Raw genomic sequence first — 22,624 nt, forward strand, 5'->3', positions numbered from 1 at the left:
ACTAACTCTTCTCATTATCATGTTACAACAGTGTTAATTACAGGACGACTTTGTTATTGACTGCATTAAACTGTTGCCCCCAGCAGCTGGAGCATATACTGTAGGTATAGCTTTTGCCAGACTGCAATTTAATTATTGACATGCAGATCAATTCTCCCGATCAGTGACGCACTAATGCCAGATTAATGCGTCACTGATGGGACAGATGCTCACAGTTATTTCTGCCTGGCTGCACTACTTTGGCAACTGATATTTTTTGTTGTGCCTTTCCTGCCCGCCCCCATGTGCTCATATGTTTTACCCAGAGTGCATAGAGAAAGGAGAGAGAAAGAAAGAGAGAGAGGTGCAATGTGTGAGTGTGCGTGATGGGTCGGTGGTGTGCAGGAGATACAGGCGGCGGGATGCTGGCCGACAAAGTGCACAGATGCTCCATCCAACTGCGCTGCGATATAGATAGTGATATGAAGTATAATCAGCCGTCCTGCCACAGTATTGTCCTGCAAACATGAACATGCAAGAGTCTGGACACATCAAGCGTGACCGTCTCCTGTCCTGACAGCCCGGCGGTGGTGCGGTCTTGTCCACGGTTACCGACGGGGTCTCATCCCTCCTGCAGGCTGGCTGGCTGGCTGGATCCGTCTGTCTGTCTCTTTCTCTGGACCGTACATCGTTTTTACTCTCGCCGTTATTTTATGTGTGACATCGTTGATTGACGTCCGAGACAAGAGAGGTGACTGATGCTCTTCCTCTCTGTGGATTTGTGAGATCACCTTTGCGGTTCACCTTGGAAATTTAAACAAACAAACAAAACCGCATGAAAGGTAAGACAGATATTTTCACGAAGTCTGTACACTGCAGCCACCGCAGCTGACATGTTTCTGTAGATTTTGCATGTAAAATGATGCTTTGTGGACCTCTAATTTATAAATAATGGAGCTGTCATTCACCAGACCTGCAGGGCTCATGGACTTCACTCGTAAAGTGGATTTTATTGCAAACCTGTCTGGTCAACATTACTTAAAGCTGTCTTTCACACGGTTACTACTGAGGTCACATGAAATTCTCTGTTACAGATCCTCATTTGCATATCATGAATAATTAAAAGAGGTCTGTGTGGAAGGGCAGATAAACAAAATGGTGGGAGGCCCTTGTCCTCCTGTCATGTCAGGCATCCTCTAGCCTACCTTTGGACTTACAGTATCTGTTGACATTGTCTGATGTGCTCCATTATCTGTAGCCGTGTGTCCCATCTCATGTATCTGCCTGTCTGAGCTTAGGGTACCTAGTTTCCCTGTAGTGAGTACGTGCAGGAAATAGAGAAGAAAGCACTTAAATTAAGTCCTATCCCAAAACAACTATCAACAATTCTGTCTTCTGCTTTGTAAAAGGGTCAGGGGCTAATTAAAGTTGCTCGGCAACAACGATAATCCAGGACGGAGGTCCAAAGTTAGTTCCACAGCCCAATTGCCAACTCATGGTAACATCATCATCATCATCATCATCAGTGACGTCTGGGGAACGTGATGTGGACAGGTGCTCATATAATATGATGCATTCTCTCAGCTTCCGCTCATAGCAGGCAAATCCTTTATACTCTTATCATCTGAATACCAAGGACTCACTGGTTCATTTAGAGGTTTTGTGACCTTAAGTGAAGACGGGTTCATGACATTGTGAAGGGCAAAGAACACAAAAAGCCACCAATGTCATTTTTATGCTGTTTTATGTTAGCTACACTAAATCTCACTATGCCTTTTCTTTCAAAGAATCAGGTTATTCACATTTTATCTGCTGCAGGTTGATGGATCACATGCAGCAGAAACCAATCAGCACAGACCCTTGTGGTCCCAAAGTGCAACATGGACCCTGTGCATTCATCGGAGTTGGTCCGGTTTCACCTCCACAGCTCGCCATCCAGGAATCACCTCCTATCAGCCCATTAGAGGTGCTCAAGAAACAGCCTGGATTAAGCCCAGTTCAGGCTGCCGTTGCACCTTTGAAAGCGGCAGAGCAAATGCAGTCAGGGCATGCAAAGTCTGGGTCCACTCCGGCAACACTGGCCAGTATAAGTCGGCCCAGACCGACTGCTCTCGGAACTAAAACTGCTCCCAAGCCGACCCGAATCTCACTGGAACCCTCCAAGGAAATAGATTTGATCCCAGTCTGCATCCCAGGACCTCAGAGTGCCAACGTCTTGTCGCACTCCCCAACGCAGCCCTCCTTTCTTCCTCACAGCCCTCAAGGTCCTCACAGCCCTCAGCCTTACCTGAGCCCCAGTGCCAGCCTCAGCCCCAAACCCGGCCTCAGTCCTCAGTCACAGAGGAGCCCTTCACCTGGGAGCGCCACACAAAGCCAAGCGCAGTCTGAAAAGACAAGTGGAGATAACAATGACTTCAGGTAAAACATGTTTATATGACTTTGTCTGTGCAGTTTCCACTCTGACTTTAAATGATTGTGAGTGTTGTTCCCTGTTGTGTCTAAATACAGCTGCAGAAGCCGTTCCGCAGTCAGCGGCTGTAAGAAAGCTGACATGTGCCAGACCATGTCACATGAATCAAAGCTGCAAATTTCACTAAGAGCTTTATGATCTGGACAGAGTGACACAGCCTCGTTCTGTTGGCAGACTTCCTGGAGGCATACTTTTGTAGTGTTGCACGCTCATAAACAAAGGGCTGCTCATACTCAGTTTAAATTTGTGGAACTTTGTTTATACGAAGGATAAAATAAGCCTCAAGGCCTTCAGATGGCTGCAACCTCTGACCTCTCCTGACAGTCCTACTCTCAAAGACACATTTCCTATCCCCAAGATTTTATATCAAAGATCATTCTGTATGTTTTAGCCCAGAAACTACATTTCAGGCATTTTCTAAACATGAGAGGAAATTTTTATTCAACCAACTGTGCTTTCCTTTATATTTTATATGTATTGTATTTTATTGACAGGATTTGGGCCTTGTCACCAGGTAGTTAGGCAATTAGGAACAGGTTCTGTTTTTTGGACTTGGAGGGGTTTTAAAAAAAAAGTGCAACATTATACATTTGAGAATTTGCATTTTATGAGCTATTAAAAAATTAAATCCTGTAAACAAAAAATAAGCAAACAAGAACTTTTTGAAAAGTAAAATGTGAAATGTTGTTATTTCTGACATTAAGCTGTTGCTGTTTGGCAGCCAACTATCAGATTTTAGATACTAAAGTATTCTGAGCACACCAACAGGGAGAGTCATCTGTATTCAAAACTGCATTAACATGCAATGATAACAGAATGTAGACAAAACAAATAAAGGTGACTTTTCCCTGTGCTGGATTATTTGTATTCTTTCTTTTTGAAATTAATGGAAACAAACAGCTGTCTAGAATAAAGGAAATCAATTTAATAACCTGTAACATAGTTTTGAAAGTGGTCTGCATTTATGGTTGACCCTGAAAATGTACTCTCAGGATTGTTATGTATCTATTAATAAATCCGTTTTCTTCTAATGGCAGAAATCAACACTCCAGATGGAAACCAGGAAAATGTAATTAGTTGTGAAGCAGAGACTGAAGAAAATTAATTGACCAGTTTCTCTAGACTCATTTTTCAAGCATAAATGACACATATTTGCTTGTTGCAGCTTCTCAAATGTCAATATTTGCTACTTTTATTTTTCTGTGTGTCTATGTGTCAGTCACACAATAAGACATTTGAACTGACATCAAAGACAGTTTTTGCTACTTTTTGACCTTTTACGGACAAATTGGACAAATAGACAAATTCTCACTACTTCCAGATGAGTTGATTTATTAAGAAAATGATCGACAGATTAAAGGATAATTAGTTGCAGCCCTAAATTATTGTTTCGGTCATAAAAATAGTGTGGTTGATAGGACAGTTTGCTCCTTCTCTCTCTTTTTCTCTCTCCTGTGTATTCACACACACACACCGAGTACTTAGTCATCATCGAGGTACAAAGAGGTGCTTAATTGTGCTTATCTTTTTTTCTATATATGGAAACACCAGTGAAAGCTATTTCTCTGAGGATTACAGCCCAGATTATGTCCTCTTTTGCCCTACAGTATATAGTACTTAAACCTAATGCAGCATTTCCACTGTCACTATCATTTGAAAGGGTGTACATCGTCACATGGAACGTGGGCTCAGCTGTCCCGCCAGATGACATCACTTTTCTGTTCAGGCCAAATGTTTCAGATGGGAGCGTTGACATGTTTATCATCGGGTAAGCAAGTATTCCCACCAGGCTCAGCAGTGACAGAGAGACAGCCGTGAGTGCCCACTCACACAGTCATCTATGTTCAGTTTGATCTGTACCCCTCCTGTTACCCATCCCTGTCCTTTTTTTTTTAATCACCGTTTCTTTTTCGCTTGTTGATGACACATCTCTACTTTCTCCAGACTCCAGGAAGTCAACTCCATGATAAACAAGCGGCTGAAGGACGCTCTTTTCTCAGACAAGTGGACCGAGCTTTGCATGGACACGCTAAGTCCCTTTGGATATGTTTTGGTCAGTAAGTTTAATTTAATGTTGCTCATTTAACATTCAGTAAGATATTCTTTTAAATTTAACTGATCTACATCTTTCTATCTCTGTTTAGGTGGCGTCCCAGCGAATGCAGGGAGTACTGCTTCTGGTCTTCTCTAAATTCTGCCATCTTCCATTCCTCAGAGGTGTGCAGAGAGAGAGTACACGCACAGGACTTGGGGGATATTGGGTACGTGCTACGCATTGAAGAGAGCCGCCTTCTAGGATTTATTACAAAATTATTGGTGGGTTTGTGTCAGTGGGTTTGTTGGGAGGGTGGCTGGTGAAAAATGGCGCGTGCTCCCTCCTGCCAGCAGAGCGCGTGCATGCGTGGGTGTGTATGTCAGTGTGTGACCATCCCATGCGTGTTGATGTCAGCATCACCCCTGGCTGCTGCTGGTGCAGTCTCCTTCTCTTTGAGGTCAGTGCAGCAGCAGCAGGCCGTCTGGCTTTCTGGTTCTGTGAGTCAGGGGCAAAAAAACCTCATCCCGACCTTGTCTGTGAGCACAGATGCGCTTGATATACGTTAGGGTTTTTTTTTCTCTATTATTTTATTTTAAAGATATTAAGGATAAAGGATCAAATTCACACTGTGTCCTCTTCGCCTTTTTCATTTACTCAAAGGGGAACAAAGGCGGTGTCAGTGCAAGGATGACGATATATGGCCACCCGGTGTGCTTCCTCAACTGTCATTTGCCGGCTCACATGAGGAACCTGGAGCAACGGATGGAGGACTTTGAAACTATCCTGCAGCAGCAGCAGTTTGAAGGAGCGACTACCACTGGTGTACTGGACCATGAGTGGGTGGCGTCATTTTTACATATTATTCGACCATCGTTCGGTTGTCAAAATGAATGATTAAACGACACAAATGCACAAATTATTTAATGAAAATACTGTATTCTGGTTTAGCTTTTATTCATATGAAAATGTTAAAGATTGAAATTGCAACACCTGCTTCCGCTGCATCTCAGGCGGCCACATTAGAAGATTGAGCTTAAAGCTTTACTATTTAACCTTTATTTGACCAACATGCTACATCTATCTCATAATATCCCAGGAATAAACATTAAGTAAACTGAAATTTCAATAGTGTAACTGTGTCTCTGAAATAAAATGAACATGACCTTAAAAAAAAAAAAAAAAAATCAAATATCATTAGTTTTTCTTTTGGATTTCTGCTTCCTATTTTGTGTACATTGAAAGGGCCTATTTTGTCTTTCCCCAGTGTCGTGTTTTGGTTTGGGGATTTGAATTTCCGCATCGAAGACTATGATATCCATGTGGTGAAATGTGCCATCGACAGCAATAAGCTGCCTCTGCTGTGGGAGCGAGATCAGGTGAGGCACCTTCAGCCTTTTAAAACATTGACCCATTCACAGAGACAGATGGATTTTTCTGGAAAGTTTTTACACCACCAGTTTGTCTCTTGATCACCAACCACACTGACAGAGGGAGCTGCTGTAGCACAAATGGAAACATCAACTTTCTGTCAGGCTGAATGAAATTCCTCATTTGTTTACTCTGCAGCTCAACATAGCTAAAAACACGGAGTCCATCCTGGAGGGCTTCATGGAGGGACCATTAAAATTCCCACCTACTTATAAGTTTGATGTGGGCACTCACACGTACGACACCAGGTTCGTTCTGTTGTCTCCATGAAAATCAGCAGGTTTGTTTTTAGTCTCTAAAGCAAGTCTATGACACTCTGTCCTTTTTTGCCTCTTTCCTGTTAGTACTAAGAAGAGGAAGCCTGCCTGGACTGATCGCATCCTCTGGCGCCTTCGCCGTACTGGCTCCCCAGTTCCTAACCACAATGCAGCGCTGCAGCGGGGTCTCACCTCTTGGCTGGGTGGAGCAACTAAAGTGACGCAGCACACATACCGAAGTCACATGGGCTACACCATCAGTGACCACAAGCCTGTTTCTGCCCGATTTACACTGCATGTGAGATGATATTTTACGTTTTCTCAAATAGGCTGAAACCAAATGTCTTCATGGCATCTCTCTTTGTGTTTGTTTTTGCTCGCTTGTGTTTTATTTCTCCTTCTGTATCTTCCCTTCTTTTTATTAGTTCCCATTCAAGGTGGATATGCCGCTGGTGGAGCTGCAGGTAAACAAGGAGTGGTGCAAAGTCTCTGATGCTACAGTCAGATTCACTGTTGCATGCACTTATCAGCGCAGCTCCTGGGACTGGGTCGCGATCTATAAGGTAAAGAGCAGAGTTTTAAATTTCCTCAACAAGCTCGAGGTTGATTGTTTATGGCTGTAATTTCTTTGTTTCTGCACAGGTTGGATTCAGACATCACAAAGACTACCAGGCGTACATGTGGGCCAAGGGAGAGCACGTGACACAGGTGAGCCAGAAACACAAATTCACATATTTATTTTGTGCCACAACTGAACTCCAGGTTAATTTCTGTCTGTTCCTCTGTAACCTAGGTGGCATTTTCAGAGGAAGATTTGCCAAGAGATGATTGTGAATACATCTTGGGTTACTACAGTAATAATATGAACAGCATTGTTGGACTGTCAGCACCAATTCAGGTAACAAGATTCAGAGGATTAAAGTATCTACCTCACTGCTTCTTATGGTACATTTATGAAATAATATACATATATATATAACACTACCGGTCAAAAGTCCAGTGAATAACCTTAAATAGTACAACGTTTAAATTACCAAAAACAGAAAAATAATGTAAATAAATAATGGAAAGTAATAGGTTAACAATTTAAAGCCTTTCTGCAGCAATGGATGTAAATTAAGCCTTGAAAGCTGATGCAAACAATTCCTACAGGTGTCCCAACTTTTGTTGGTACTTCCAAACCCTCGGTCTTGATGAAGGCACGGAGGAGGAAGTGTGATGGTGTGGTGCTCTTTTTGAGTGACTGGCCCCCCTGGACCAAAAGGGCTACCAGAGCATTTTTCAGAACCATGCAATACCTTCTGGTCCATGCCTAGTTAGTCAGGGGTTCATCCCACAGCAAGATAATGATCTGAAACATACCTCTCGGCTGTCAGAACTACCGTAGAAGAAAAGAACAAGACGGTAGGCTTCAAATCCTGGAACGGCCAGAACAGTCATCGAGCTGGTCTGGGATGAACTGGACAGACGAGCGAAGGCAAAGCAACCTGCAAGTGCGACACATTTGTGGGACTGTCTGCAACAGTGTTGGGAACAACATTTTATTTCCATTGTAAAAACAACACAGAGAGTGTGTTTGGCTGTTATATCTGCATATGTGACTACTTTGATGAGTTTACAATTTAAGTAAACAAAAGGCTTCCCTGATTTCTTTCTACACTGACACTTCTAAAACTTTTGAACGGTAGTGTAAATATGTGGACTAAAACTGTTTCTTTATGGACCTCCAGTGGTGCACATAAGTACTGTATGTGACCATACATGGTGTATGGTGTATCCTTTCAGCACCTTCGCTCATTCAGTTCTCATCCTCAATAGATCAAGATTCCAGTCCACAGCCCCACCACGCGGCGCTCCGACAGCTCAGATTTAAGCTCTGAAGATGACAGCACCTTGGTTCTGCTTGCTCCGAACTCCCGCAGCCCGAGCCCTAAACCCAGCAAACACCACCATTGCCACCGCCGTAGCCACAGCCCTGCCGTTCAAGCTCTTACATCCAACCCCCTCCCGTCCCTGCAGGGCCTCAGCCTCTGTCCCCGCTCCAAAGATGCCCAGACACGTAACCGCTCACCCTGCTCTGCTGCTAAGAAGGAGCGACTGGTCTCCCCTGATGCTATCCCATCTCCCAACATCAGCCCACTCAGTCCCAGAAGCCCTGTTTCACCAGGTGGTGGCGTCACCGTACCGGAAGCCCTGATCGCTGCCATCTTAGGTGAACACAGACCAGCTCAGGTTAGCCCCACAGGGATTAAACAGATAGGAAAAGCAGAGGAAACAGACACTTCATAGAATATAAACATCAATAGATAAAAAAGGAGGTCCGGTGAAGAGAATGATGGCAACACCCATGCATCCAGAGTCAGATCCGACCCCTCACTGTCACTGTGCTCATAGAAGCAGCACATTTAATGACTTGTAATGTAGTTTGCAAACATTCCGCCTTGTAGCCCTGCAGCTCTCTGTTTCTGAATCTACCATCATCTCATACACTGTGTGTATCTCGGAGTCAAAGATGTGTCTCGACTCCTAATGACAAGTGCTTTTATAGACTCATAAGCTATATCATACGTAAACAAACATATTGAATGTGAAACCAAAGGCAGAGTAAATCTGTGATGGATGTGACCAGTTGTTATTGACAGTAATATGGATCCATGTAAACTGTCTTGTATAAAAAAAAAAAAGGATCCCAGACCTGAATATTAATGGTATCAGAGAGAGTGTGTTTGTTTGTGTGTGTGTGGGTGTGTGTGTGTGTGGGTGTGGGGTGGGGGTGTAGGGGGAGTGTATAGGCTTATGTGTTAAACCATAAATTAAAAGTGTGAAATATATTGTAAAAATGTAACTCTATAGCTCTTGGTCTGTATTCATAAAAAATGAATGCAATGTACCCAAGAGTAGAGAATAGAAAGAGCATTTTCCCACCGGAGTCAATCTAACATTTACATGTGACTGTGTGACTTGAAAAAGTAATCCTCGATCAATGGATCTTATTCTTAGCAGCTTTGTGAATACAGCCCCTGTTCTATAGAGCTCAGTGAGTGGATGTTTAGGCTAATGTGTTTCAAGTTTTGCTTCAAGGAAAACATTGTTATTTGATTGTGTGAATGTGCAAATAAAAAGAACAAACGGAAAATAACTGAAAAAACACCAAATGTTGTTTACTGGATAAACACTACTACACACATGGACACAGGGAAAAACATATATTTGACATGACTGATATTTAACTTGAACTAACAAAACTCATCTTTACTTGGGCATCAGGCCTTCGACTTGGAAAGACTTTATATTCTCCCCAATCCCAAAGATAAAAAATATGAATGTGTGTGTGGGAAATGGCAACATTCAAAACATTTAGCTCAGATATTACAAATGTGTTGCAGTCATAACATGCCACGGTAGCCCTGATTATTTGGATTTTAAAGTAATAAATGTGACTTTTTAAACTATTTTAAATGGCGTTTAAGGTGAAAGGTGCATACAAACCTATGTAGGCCTCAAATCAGAGTGTAGGACTTGACTTGGGACAGTTTGGACTTGACTCATGATTTCATATCCAACACTATAAGACTAACTTGTAACTTGTAACTTGTAAAACACTGACATTCTCCAGCCTTTGCATCTGTGTATAGCCTACAGTACATGTAGCACTGCCACTGTTTTAGAAGTGTTGACTAGAGCAAAGTTGAACATTTGATACAGGACAGCAGCAGATGGAAAACAACTTGTGTCGCAGACAGATGCAATGAAAAAATCAGAAATGTGTCAAATCACTACAAAGAACATCTTGAGGTTAATACAGAGGTATGGATGAGTGCGCACAGCTTATAGATGGCCTTGATGTTTGCAATCAAGATAATTACTGTGTACTGGATTAGCAAGCGGATCTAAAACCAAAGACAGACACCATGGAGAAAGGACACAAGCTGCAATTATTCCCTGCTGGAATAGGAAGTTTTGATCTGATAGACCGGCAAAAATAAAGCATCTAATGTCAGCTGTATCATTCACACGTATGCTGTAGAAAGTTATGGGATCAACCTTCAATCATCGGTGGAAATCCAATCAAACACATGCGACTATGTTTTCGTTAAACATGTTGAGCAGAAAAAAACGTCCAATAAAGTTTGGCATTGAATCAGGTAATATCTCCATACCATGTGGTCCAAGGATAAATCTGAGGAATAATGTGAAATTCAGAATAATTTCAACTCTTCTGGCCTCTAAAATCCTTCACATAATCAAATATCTATTTATTTTATTAGTTAGTATTAGTGAGTTTATTTAGAATCTGAATCATATTTATTGTGGAATTTGACTCCAGTACAGTGGCTCACATACACACAATAAAAACACAATATTCAGAAATATAACAAGAAATTAGTATTTACAGGCGAAACTCTCTCCGTGAACTGTAAACAGGATACAAATAGTGCAAATAAGTGAAGACTGGGAGAGATAAATATTAAATGGTAATGGTAATGGTTTATGTAATAGGTGGTTATATACAGTACAACCTGTTTAGATATACAATAGTGAGTGAAATGTATTGCACATTTTGTATTATACAGTCAAATAAATACCTGTATTAATTTTATTATTTTGTATATTCATTTTATTATATGTATGTAATTTATCTATCTATCTATCTATCTATCTATCTATCTATCTATCTATCTATCTATCTATCTATCTATCTATCTATCTATCTATCTATCTATCTATATTCTTCAATTATGTGAAATACTTCATTCTTGGGCTATTAATGTTCTGAAATTGGAGTCACTTTCCATGCAAACATGGGGCAGCTGTTCAGGTAGTCATGGCTTGAGGCTTTTTTTATAGTATTTCACCCCAGGGACATCCTCTGTAGCCCGCCCATCTGCACCACATGGTCTGAGCTCTGCAGCAACATTGGCCACTGAGAGACGACTTGAGGGGTCTGAAGAAGTTGTTGATCCGTATAAGTACGGGCAGCTGTCAGTGTGACCCACCGTGCACTCAGAAACCTACAGCAGCGTGGCCGTGCTGTGTTGTGTGTGTTTACGAGCAAGGATACCTGGCTGAAAGGCTGTGAAAACCCGTCCGGTGTCACTGAGCTGTAGAAGTAGGACGCGTTGTCTGCACGGCTAGCTTGTTAGCTAACAGCGTGTTTATTGGCTAAAAAACATGAACGGTCAGCTGAACGGTTTCCATAACAACTCGCTCATTGATGAAGACTGCTTCCTCTTCACGTCTGAATCAGTCGGAGAAGGACACCCCGGTAAGTTATGACTTATATGACAGATAATATCCCCATTTTTATCAATATAATGATCCTGGTAGCACCCTGTTAGCCCCTCAAACAAGGGCATGTTACTGTTGTTATCTTCCCACTAAGCCATCCTCTCTGCACGCCTGGTGTTTCGGTTTAACTGGTGACCGTGTTAACTGGTGACTTTAAAGCATTTAAATTGGAGTTTACCCTTTCAAAAAAAACACACATTCATCCGTTTATATTTAAGTTAAGTTAGTAAGATAAATGGTGTGTTCAGAAGTCTTATTCACCTCTCGTAACGTGATGCAATGTGAGAAAGTCACCAGATAAAACAGTCACCAGTTAAACTATAACACCGGTGTCATGTTAGCCTTCATAACCCAACAGCAGACCATTAATACCATTAGAAAACTCATTTTCCTGGGAGTTAAGTGGCACATTTTAGCGGCTGCTAGCTCTTTAAGCTGCATCATTTTAGTTGAGGACTGTTGTTGCCTGTCAATCACATGCAGACAACCTCACAGATTTCTTAACATGCTTTGTCAACATTGCTGACAGCAGCTGTGTAGGTAGCAGGTTATAATTAGTATTTATATGATTTAGCTTAAACATCATATGGGGGCCTCGGGCAAACTCTTGCTTTATTTTCACCCTTTCTCTCACAGAGTGTTGGTGTTGGCAGTGGTAGAATAACTTAAAACTTTCTTTGTTCTCTTTATTAAAGCTATTAATACCAGAGCCCGAAAGATGTATCGGTCAGCCGGTATTACTGGCTGATATTGACCTATCACAGATATATGTTGTCGGATTTTTAGAAGTTATATAGGCTGCATTTAATGCATTTTGATCCCTTTTCTTTATTCAGATTTAATAATATGTACTTTTTTTTGTCATGTGTTTTTTGTTATTTAGCTAGTTATTAAATTCCCAGTGAAGTTTACTGTTTTTATACAATACATTGTTTTTGTCAAATGGTGAAATATCATGCCTTCATTACATATCTTTGTCACAAGTGTTTTTAAGTGATCTTTGCATAAAAATGTATGTTTATGTATGTATTCTTTATATAAGTACACCGATATCAGAATTTTTTACTCTTTCGGCCCCAAAAATCCAGTATCAGTCGGGCCCTACTGTAAATACCACACAGTAAAAATACAGTAAAAGCAGATGCCCTGCATGCAAATTTTCACTTAAAGTTCAGATGAAATGAAAAATGTCTTTAAAGCCTTTTTTAGATCACATCCCTGGTCTTATTTTGCACCTATTATAACAATATATGACAAAAAAATGACAGAAAATCAATTTCTTTGGATTCTTATATCAATTTCTACAACAAAATAGGGATGAACCAACTAATTTCAACCAATAACATCATGATGTCCACTCATCAATCAACCTCTAACTTTTAGCGGACCACAGACCCATAAAAAGCTTCACTGTGAAATACGTCACAGTACAGAAGCTAACGGCGGGCTAATATCTGCTTCACAGGGAAGTCAAAGGTACTACAAGGATCTTTTAACTGGTGGATGTGATATTAGATTAAATGATTTATGGCATGCAGACTGGAAGAACCTATGTTTACATTACTAGAGTGCAAACAGTTTCCAGGGATGACTTATCAGGTTTTGTAAGTTATTTGAGGGTATAATATTCAATATTTTTCATATCTAAACATCATAATAAATCTACAACTGTTTGGGGCCCTTTATAGTTTAGTTGCTTAATTTCTCTAATGGTAAAGTCCGCCCCATTGTGCATTGCATCATTACTGTATCTCCTAATATGACATGTCATGTGCAGGTTTGTTATTGTCTGGTCAATGTAAGAAATGTCCAGATAACCTTGACAGACCTCCATTCAGAATTAAATTATCTTAATATTGTCTGTGTTAAACTACAACTGAAAAAAATTAAATTAAAATGATGCTTGGATTGTCCAGAGAAGTTTCTCCATTGACAAGCCTTCATTAAGAATCACCAAATGTCTTGAAAAAGTGAGTTAAAAAGCAGTTTTTTTACGAATTTCAGAAAAACAAAGACACATTTTGAGCTTAAAAACTATACCTTGACATGTAAAATCACAAACAACATTTCAATTACGGAGCTTTTCAGCAGCTTGTAATACAATACACTGCAGTTTTCAGTCTTGCGTTCGGGCAGTGGGGGCAGCTCCATTGCCGCAGATAATAGGCTTACCAGTATTCCTAAATATAGGTACTGCAGGGGCTGCTGCTCAACTGTAGGAGTAAAGTAATCACATCCACATACTTTCTAGTTGCAGGACTGTAGAGGCACCTACGTTGTTCAAAATAATTATGATTTTTTAAGTGTTTTTTAAATTTATGTATATATTAAAGAACCGAATAAAATGTTTTGTAACTGTATCCAAACCGCTTCAGCTGCACTTTTACATGTTGTAATAAAGACCTGACTGGTGTGTGGACTGCAGTATATATCAAGAAGGAGAGCTCCTGAGAGGGAAACGGAAACTACTATTCAGTGAGGTTCAGATTATCACTAATCAGTCATCGCATTAGGCCGATGGGCGCCCATGAGATGGCTATCCGTACCATTATGGATCCCCTAGACATTGTTAGGTAAAAGCCTGCAGAAAGGCCTCCTCTGTTAGTACTCTGGTGCCAGAAAAGATGCCAAATGCAGATTTAGGCCAACTCTGTCTTATGTTAAAATCCAACTAAAGTACCACCAGTGACCAGAAATCAGTCATTTTAAAGTTGGATGTGTTAGGTTTGCATTCATTAAATTTCAACACCACAACACCTTCTTTGTGGCGGTTTTATGCTATTGTCAACCTGCTTTTAGTTTTTTTTTTTTTTGCAATAAAATAAGTATCATCATATTATTAGCCTTGCATGGGAAACAGTTAATGCTCCAGTTGATCAAAAACTGGAGTACATCCAGTTAAACAGTCTGTGAAACAACCTGTCCTTATACCAACCTAATAACTTTCATAGCAAAGAGAGTAAACCATTTGATTATAATGAGGCTTAGCTCAGCAGTTGATAATCAGTTTACCAGATTTAATGAGATATTTGTAACATGTAATAAGTCCACAACATGTGTATATTAACCAATAATCAAAACTAAGGTGTTGCCATGAAGGTTTTTTTTGTTGTTGATAAGAATTTGTAAAAACACTTTTGTTTTTATTTCACAGATAAGATTTGTGACCAGATCAGTGATGCCGTCTTGGATGCACACCTCAGACAAGACCCTGATGCCAAAGTAGCATGTGGTAAGGCCTTGGACTTTGGACTCTTTGGATGTCGAAGTGGGCTGGCGCTTTACAGCCTGACAGAGTGACAGATAATTGATTTTGTTGAAATAACCATGTACAATCTGGGCCAACTGGCAAAAACTGGATCAGTTACACTCATGTTGTTCATTGGATCTTTTCTCTCCCCGGCCCCATTTCAACTAAATTATACCAGATACTACCACTACTAAGTCCTCTTTTGTCATTTTTATAGTGTTCCCTGGTTCCTTAATTTTGAGTGACTACATAAGAGATGCAGGTTATGAAAGCAGGAAAAGGCTTCAAGTTTCAGACAACCTGGACTTGAATATCTTCAATGGACTGGATGTTTAAAATGCACATTACATAGTTTGCTGTCTATTTACCAAAGTAGACTTTTTGTCAAAAACTGAGTGAGTTGAGTTTAAATTAACATACTGTTAGTACTTGTGTTGCTTGTATCAAACTCAGTTAACAAGTTTTCTTAATGTTGGTAAAAACTAATTATTCAAAACACAAATGTAAGAATTGTCAGCATTGTTACTTAAAGCTGCTTCATTGTGCCAGCTAGTGTACTCAATCCTCTTTCACCTCCTTGTTCTTGATGATCTACTATACTTAGTCTTACTCTCATCTCTCAAACTCCATTGTGTTTTTCAGAGACTGTTGCTAAGACGGGGATGATCCTGCTGGCGGGGGAGATCACCTCCAGGGCCAATGTTGACTACCAGAAGATTGTCAGGGAAACGGTCAAACATATTGGTTACGATGACTCCTCCAAAGGTACAGTGATGAAAGGAGGAATGTCGGAGACCCTTACTGTACATATAACCTAAACTGAGGGGTTTCATCAGTTATATTGACTGTTAGGGGTTTCCTCTGAAGTAGTCATGATATTATTGTCTATCATTATGATGGTGGATGGTCACTAACCAAGAGCTAAGTAACATCATGCATTGCATAGATGGCACAAATTAAAGGTAAAGATGGCTGTGAGTAATGACAGTAGTAACATAGGCTACGCAGATGATGGCGTAAAAGATTGAGACTATATGCCATATAGGTACTGAAAGTTATTTACCTTTCTTAGGTTATGTCCTTTCCCCAGGTTAGGCCCTTGGGTCTCAAAAGTGGGTGTAAAGTTCACCATTATGATGTTTTCCTGTTTGCTTTCTATACGCAAACAGGAAAACATAGTAAAACATACTGCTCAAACATCGTGTCGCAATAGTAACCTTGCCCCAGGGGGATGCGCTGACCCTTCAGGCTAAACCAGAGGGATGCCTGGAAAAATTCACCTAGAGGTCCAGTGTGTCTTATGCGTCACCTTCTTATGAAACTACTACAACGAATGCCACCGTGACTGAATGAGGAAGCTTATTCGGCTCTACAACTGAAGTTAATTAAATGGCTTCATTTCCACCTGCTTTGCATTAATGTAATTAGGTGAAGAGACAAATCCACACAGACCTGATTCATGTTGTTCACAGACGATTCGGGCAGATTCACTTGAAATTTCCAGATAATTTATACATATTTTAAAGGGTGAGGATCGGCATGTAAAACCGTTTACCGAGGCTCAGTTGTCTTGTTCCACAGGTTTTGACTATAAGACCTGCAACGTGCTGGTGGCTTTGGAGCAGCAGTCCCCTGACATTGCTCAGGGCGTTCACCTGGATCGCAGAGAAGAGGACGTGGGGGCTGGTGACCAGGTCAGATGATTCATACATGTGAACATTTACGCTTCTGAATCTTTTTCTAATTGTTGCACTAATTAATCTAATTGTGTATACTCAGAAAATAGTATATCACGGCTGCTGTAACACTTTAATTTCAGTTTAGGATTAATAAAGTGCTACATCTGCCTGTCTTTCTCTCAATGATGATGGATTTGTTTGTGATCAATTTGACCCTCTATTCATCCTATAATTTAATTCTGATCATATTGCATCTCTCACAGGGTCTGATGTTTGGATATGCCACTGATGAAACAGAGGAATGTATGCCTCTCACTGTTGTCCTGGCCCATAAGCTGAACGCCAAAATGGCTGAACTACGCCGTAATGGGACACTGCCATGGCTTCGACCAGACTCCAAAACTCAGGTGAGATGAGGAGACAGCGCTCCCAACACAGTCCATCTGCTTTACTTACAAGATAAAACACTATGAATTAAGGTTTTTTTACTTCCTGGATATCTGGGCTCAATTTGTTTTTTTATCAACATTTTGAAATTGGTGTGCAGCGACATATCGCTATTACTACTGATTGGCTGCAAGTTAAGATTATTTTCATTATTGATTGATGTGTGTGTATATTTTATTTTGTGTGGCTGTGTGACAAATTGTGTTGAGTACATAATAACCATCACAGTTTCTCAGAGCTTTAATGTGACATCCTCAAACTGTCCTCCAAAAATCAAAGACTTACAATTGTTTACAATATAGAGAAGCAGCAAATTATCACAATTAAGAATCTATAACCATTGAATAATGTAACCATCATTTATAATGACAGATTACTTTTATTGTTGTTGTTTTTTGTTGCTTCTCTGTGCCTCTTTCCTCTCTCCTGCTCCTCCTCTTTTCTCTCTTCTCAACCCAACCAGTCAAGGCAGATGGCCGCCCACCTAGAGCATGGTGTTACTTGAGGTTTATTCCTGTTTTTAAGAGGAGTTTTTCCATCCATGCCTCTGTAGCCAAGTGTTTGTTCATGGGGGAATGTTGGGTCTCCTATAAATTAAAGAGTACAGTCTAGATCTGCTTTATGTGAAAAGTGCCCTGAGAAAAACATCTGTTGTGATTCAATGCTTTATAAATAAATTAACTTAACTTGAATATATTTATGAAAACGTGAAAAGCTCAGACTCTCTCTAAAACAAATCTTAAGTGGAACAAACTGTAAACTCTTCCTCCTGGTTCATTTGTTCAATATTTTTCTTTATTCAGTTTTTTTTTTTTCTTCTTCTCCACCTCAGGTGACTGTTCAGTACAGACAGGATCGAGGAGCCATGGTGCCGTTGCGTGTCCATACCGTTGTGGTATCAGTGCAGCATGATGAGGTTATATGTTTGGATGAGATGCGTCACTGTCTGAAGGAGCAGGTGGTGAAAGCTGTGGTTCCCAGCGGGTACCTTGACGATGACACCGTATACCACCTGCAGCCCAGTGGCCGCTTTGTCATTGGGGGGCCACAGGTGTGAACTGAACTTCTTTTCAATCTATCTCTCCCTCCTTTAGTCGTCGTGAACACTTTAGCAAACTACAGTTTTAACTTGAATCTGTTAATTATTTACACTATAATTTCAATTAACACATTATGCTTTGTCTTATTCCAAGTCCTCTGCGTAATATGCCTGTTCCTTCCCACAGGGTGATGCTGGTCTGACTGGACGTAAGATCATTGTTGATACTTACGGAGGTTGGGGGGCCCACGGAGGGGGAGCTTTTTCTGGAAAGGACTACACAAAGGTAGACCGCTCTGCTGCCTATGCTGCCCGCTGGGTTGCAAAATCTCTGGTGAAAGCTGGGCTCTGCAGGCGTGTGTTAGTCCAGGTCAGTATACAGTTCACTGTGTTAAAGTTATACTCCTCCGAATCTCTCTATAGAAGACAAAATCCTGGTGGGATTGAACGCAGCTGTTAGAAATTCATAGTTAGCTACTTCACAGAGAGCAGCAACTGTGGTCAGCTTCTGTTAAACGCTTTAACACCAGCGGTTTGTTTTCCTACTGTGAAAACCTGTTACTATTGCAGTACATTGTAATTAATGTGGATTTTGACTGACCATAGCAGCTGTTTACTGTGAAAGAGAAAACTACCAACTTTATTAAACAGCTGCCTTTCAGGTCTGCAGGTGATTTGTCTTAATTGCACAAGGCGAGTAAACATATGTGGCATATTGTTTTAAGAAAATAAAAGGTTTTATTTAGTTTTCTTGGTTTGTTTGTGTGTGTTTTTGTACATTTTGTTAGGGCATGGTATGTTTGTTCAGACTTTGCTTTGCCGCTAGAGGCAAAATCTCATAATACATTGGCCACGGATGAGAAATACATTAGTCAGTACTCTTACTGTATGTATACAAACTTTGGAATGGATACACTGTTTTTAAAGCACTTTGAACATATATTTGGCTTTTCTGTGCTGACATTTGCATATACCACAGCTGATACAGATTTGTTCATGGTAAACTGATATTAATGAATTACCCTGGCTGATTTTTTTGAATTTTTCCTCTCACTTGAGTTCATGTTAGTTGTGTGTTTTTTTGTTTTTTGTTTAAAATCCAGATGGAAATAGAAACTGTAAACATTTTAATTTGTGAAAAAACGTCTGTGCAGTAAATTCTCAGTGTGGTTTAGTTTTTAAAAATGTCTCTCTTGTTTCAACTTCAGTTCTTAATATGTAAGCATAAACTTTGTTTTATAATCTGTTTTTAGGTCGCCTATGCTATCGGAGTCGCCCACCCACTCTCTGTCTCCATCTTCCACTATGGGACTTCCCAGAAGAGTGAGAGGGAGCTGCTGGACATTGTGAGGAAGAACTTTGATCTCCGTCCAGGAGTTATTGTGAGGTATGTGGTGTCAGATTCTGCCAACAAATATTGCTCAATGACCCCTTGTGCAGTCAATATTCCCATTTGTCATTTTCAGATTTTTATTTTTATTAGAAAAATCATTTAGATTGATGGTGTGATACTTGCATTATGACATGAATGATAACTACAATTATGTTTTTTCTGATAAGGTGTGATTAGTATATTGGAGGAATGGTCATACTTATTAAATATGAATTATAGCTATGTAATGTGTGCAATGAGTCAGTAATATCAGCTGTGTGAGTCATAGTTACTGTTTACTGTTAGCATAGCATTATGATGGGTGATGCCAATCTTCACACTGTGTATGAATTTACTCACCTGTTCTGTTACTTTTCTTCCCTTGTCCTCGTCTTTCTTTGTTTTATTGTTATTCTTGTTGTCTTTCCTGGTTTTGTGAGACGTTACTATTTCTTGAAAAGCAATAACAAGGTAATTTATTAAATAATTAATTTAGATTTAAGTTATTTGCTTATTTGTATTTGTTTCTGTCACAGGGAGCTTGACCTGAAGAAGCCCATCTACCAGCGCACAGCAGCCTATGGTCACTTTGGTCGTGATGTCTTTTCATGGGAGGTGCCCAAAAACCTCAAATACTGAACCCCTCCTTTGTTCTCTCTGTCGGCTTTAGGTGTACTACAGAGAAACCTGTGTGTTTGTCTACCTCCCTCCTCCGTCCTCTTTCTTCTCTTTCTCTCCTTCATAAACAGCCACATCACCACAGCCTCTACTAAATGGAAAGACACCCTTTCCCCTTCATTGCTCAGTATTTTCCACATCCTTGAAGAGAAAACAACAGTATTTCAGATGCCAAGACCAAACAGTACAGGCATGTTATTTGGACACACAGTGATAAGAGAAATTGTGCATACCATTTATAGCAGCGCTGCCCCTTGTATTTGTCTGTATTCTAGTGGCTCGTCTCATTTTTGCATAATTAATGGCCGCCTGGTTTCTGGACTAGCTATTAATAGCAGATGTCCAACAGGACCATGCACGTTTTTCCCAGTAATGATGATTTGCCAGTATTTTGCATTTTAAGTCTGAATCTCTACAGAGTTGTGGAAGTGATGAGCGGTTGGCATCCTCTGTTGCTTTCTCTTTAACGTCATTTCCCACCACCTAACTTTGTTGGGCTAACAGTGGTTTACCATCACAAAAAACATCAACTGTGTTCCCCTCACAGCCCTTCTAACCCCTCTCCCCTTCCACTTTTGCAAAATTTGATGGCACAAATAGGGTTGAGGATTGCTTTACATTTCCGTTAAGAAGAAATAACAGTTGTCCAATTGAACATACACTTGTCGAGCGAGATAAAATCTGCTAATCAGTGCTGTCCCTTCAGGCCATTTTTTTTTCTGACGTTTTACAGAGAAGTCAGAAGCTGCTAATGACCTTGTGGTTTTGTTGGGCTGCACAATCAAATCACTCCATTTTTGTAATTTATTTTGTTGGTTTAAATGTTATGTGTATGTTCCAAATGATGTTAAATGTGTCAATGTTCTGCTGACCAAGATAAAGGTACGATGCTCAGCCTTGTTGAGACTGACTCTGGGTGTAGCTACAGAGAAACCCAGACTCGGTGGCCTTTGGGCAGGGTCTGCCTTTATCCCACAGCAACACTGTACTTGAAATCATTTATAGAATGGCGTTTAACTATTGTGGGACCGAACAGTTTGACCAGCAAGGAAGGACAACTGAAAAAAAAGTGTTACAAGTTTTTGTATCTGAAATCTGTTTTCCAATTAGTGTAGTCATACACGTCTAGGGTCCCAACACCCTCTGCTTCAACATTGTACCCCACGTGAAAAGAGGAAAATGAACGAACAGAGCCACAGACAGACCAAGACAAAGACATAAGAGGCAGGGCTCAGTCAGCATAGTGAATGTAAGACATGGTATAGTAGTCCGTTTTGTACAGATGAACACGGGATCAGACACGTAACGTAACGCTTTGTAGATTTTGAATTTGCCGCTGGAATTGCACATTCGTTCTTGGGCTTCTGTTTTCCATGTGACATGTACAGCAGTTCCCTAATGAGTGATACAGTTGGAAGTTTTTCTTTTAATTTATTTATTTGTTTTTAGAAAGCTGTTCATTCTTTACACCAGGACTGGTCTACTAATGGTCTACATGTGATGGATGGCACAAGTCTCTAATTTTCCCCGGAGTATGTCAAGGTTCTTAACTTCACTCTTTGTTCTTTTTAAAGATATATATTTTTTGCAGAGTTTACTTTCAGGAAATGCATATAAAGAGTGGAATGATTAATGTCAGAGGCACTGGCCAGATTTGAATCCAAGAAGTTGTGGATATACAGTATATGCCTTTTGGATGCTTCCCAAGTTGTCCTTCACTGTGTGTATCTGCACAATATAATTGACTTTTTTTTTTTTTTTAGTTAAACTGACCTGAGAGAGATTGTTATTCACCACAGCTGGTCCCTGATATGACTTATGTGCAGTTAGTGTCTGCAATGTTTTCAGCATGTAGCTAGGTGGCGCTGTGTCCTAATGAATAACACTGAAATTAGACTTTTTTTTGCCCTACTATGAGTAACACTAAGATCCCCTCTTTGGCACCACCTTCTGGTTCCTTGAGTGTATTACAGAGAAGCTTCAGAGGAGCCACTGAGTTGTGCTAAGTGTTTACTTGATTAATCCAGGTGTCGGTGATCATCACGTGAAATAACTCAACCTTCACAAAGACTTTTTTTTTTTTTTTTCATGTACAATGTGTTTGCATCTTCTAGCACATCCACAGACGGGACAGATGATTGGTTGGTGTTGTACAGAGAAACCAGCCTGTTTACATGGTCTCTTGTGGAAGTTTTGAAGAGACACATTTTTTTTTTGAGTTGTCAGTGTGGTAGCTGAATGTGTAAAAGTGCCTTTTTCTCATTTTCTGCAATGCCCCTGTCCTCTGCACACAATTATCTGACATTATACCTACTGACCACCTCTCCCAGCGTCTTCCCTTCCCCTGTTCAGTAGTTCACACTGAGGAGTCTTATTGGTGTTGATCTTCTTCTCTTTTAAACCCCCTTTAAATAAATTGCACTCTTGCTTCACATGTTCCTCCTTTTTTGACTATGTATGTATGTAAATAGTGCGTGTGTGTGTATATATATATATTTGAGTGAGTCCACATGAAATTCATACACTTCAGTAAATCTAAACTTACTTTAGAGACGTTCTTGCAACAACCAAATACAAAATGATGAACATTATGAGGTGTAAAACATGAAAGCAGAAGTGGGTGTCCTTATAAAAACAAAGTAAAAAAGTATCATTTCCTCAATAGTTGAAGTTTATCTGGCTTTCACAACCTCTAATGTGC

General features: G+C 40.3%; 2 protein-coding genes across 2 annotated transcripts; both read left to right on the top strand.

Annotated features, from left to right (window-relative positions):
• The first annotated feature begins 1,801 nt into the window (after positions 1-1,801).
• Positions 1,802-8,458, top strand: LOC133995384 (inositol polyphosphate 5-phosphatase K). Its single transcript, XM_062434757.1, has 12 exons — positions 1,802-2,397; positions 4,110-4,217; positions 4,394-4,502; positions 4,594-4,710; positions 5,145-5,320; positions 5,749-5,860; positions 6,051-6,160; positions 6,257-6,467; positions 6,595-6,732; positions 6,812-6,877; positions 6,963-7,067; positions 7,988-8,458. The coding sequence occupies exons 1-12, from the start codon at positions 1,802-1,804 to the stop codon at positions 8,456-8,458; spliced, it is 2,319 nt and encodes a 772-aa protein (XP_062290741.1).
• A 2,676-nt stretch (positions 8,459-11,134) lies between these two features.
• mat2aa (methionine adenosyltransferase 2Aa) lies at positions 11,135-22,355 on the top strand. Its single transcript, XM_062435094.1, has 9 exons — positions 11,135-11,435; positions 14,613-14,690; positions 15,351-15,473; positions 16,290-16,402; positions 16,651-16,794; positions 17,667-17,885; positions 18,061-18,243; positions 19,127-19,260; positions 19,782-22,355. Exons 1-9 carry the CDS (start codon positions 11,342-11,344, stop codon positions 19,882-19,884), a joined length of 1,191 nt encoding a protein of 396 aa, XP_062291078.1. The 5' UTR covers positions 11,135-11,341; the 3' UTR covers positions 19,885-22,355.
• The last annotated feature ends 269 nt before the right edge of the window (positions 22,356-22,624 follow it).

Source organism: Scomber scombrus, chromosome 15 (genome assembly GCF_963691925.1).
Source record: "Scomber scombrus chromosome 15, fScoSco1.1, whole genome shotgun sequence".
In the NCBI taxonomy this organism is placed as follows: domain Eukaryota; kingdom Metazoa; phylum Chordata; class Actinopteri; order Scombriformes; family Scombridae; genus Scomber; species Scomber scombrus.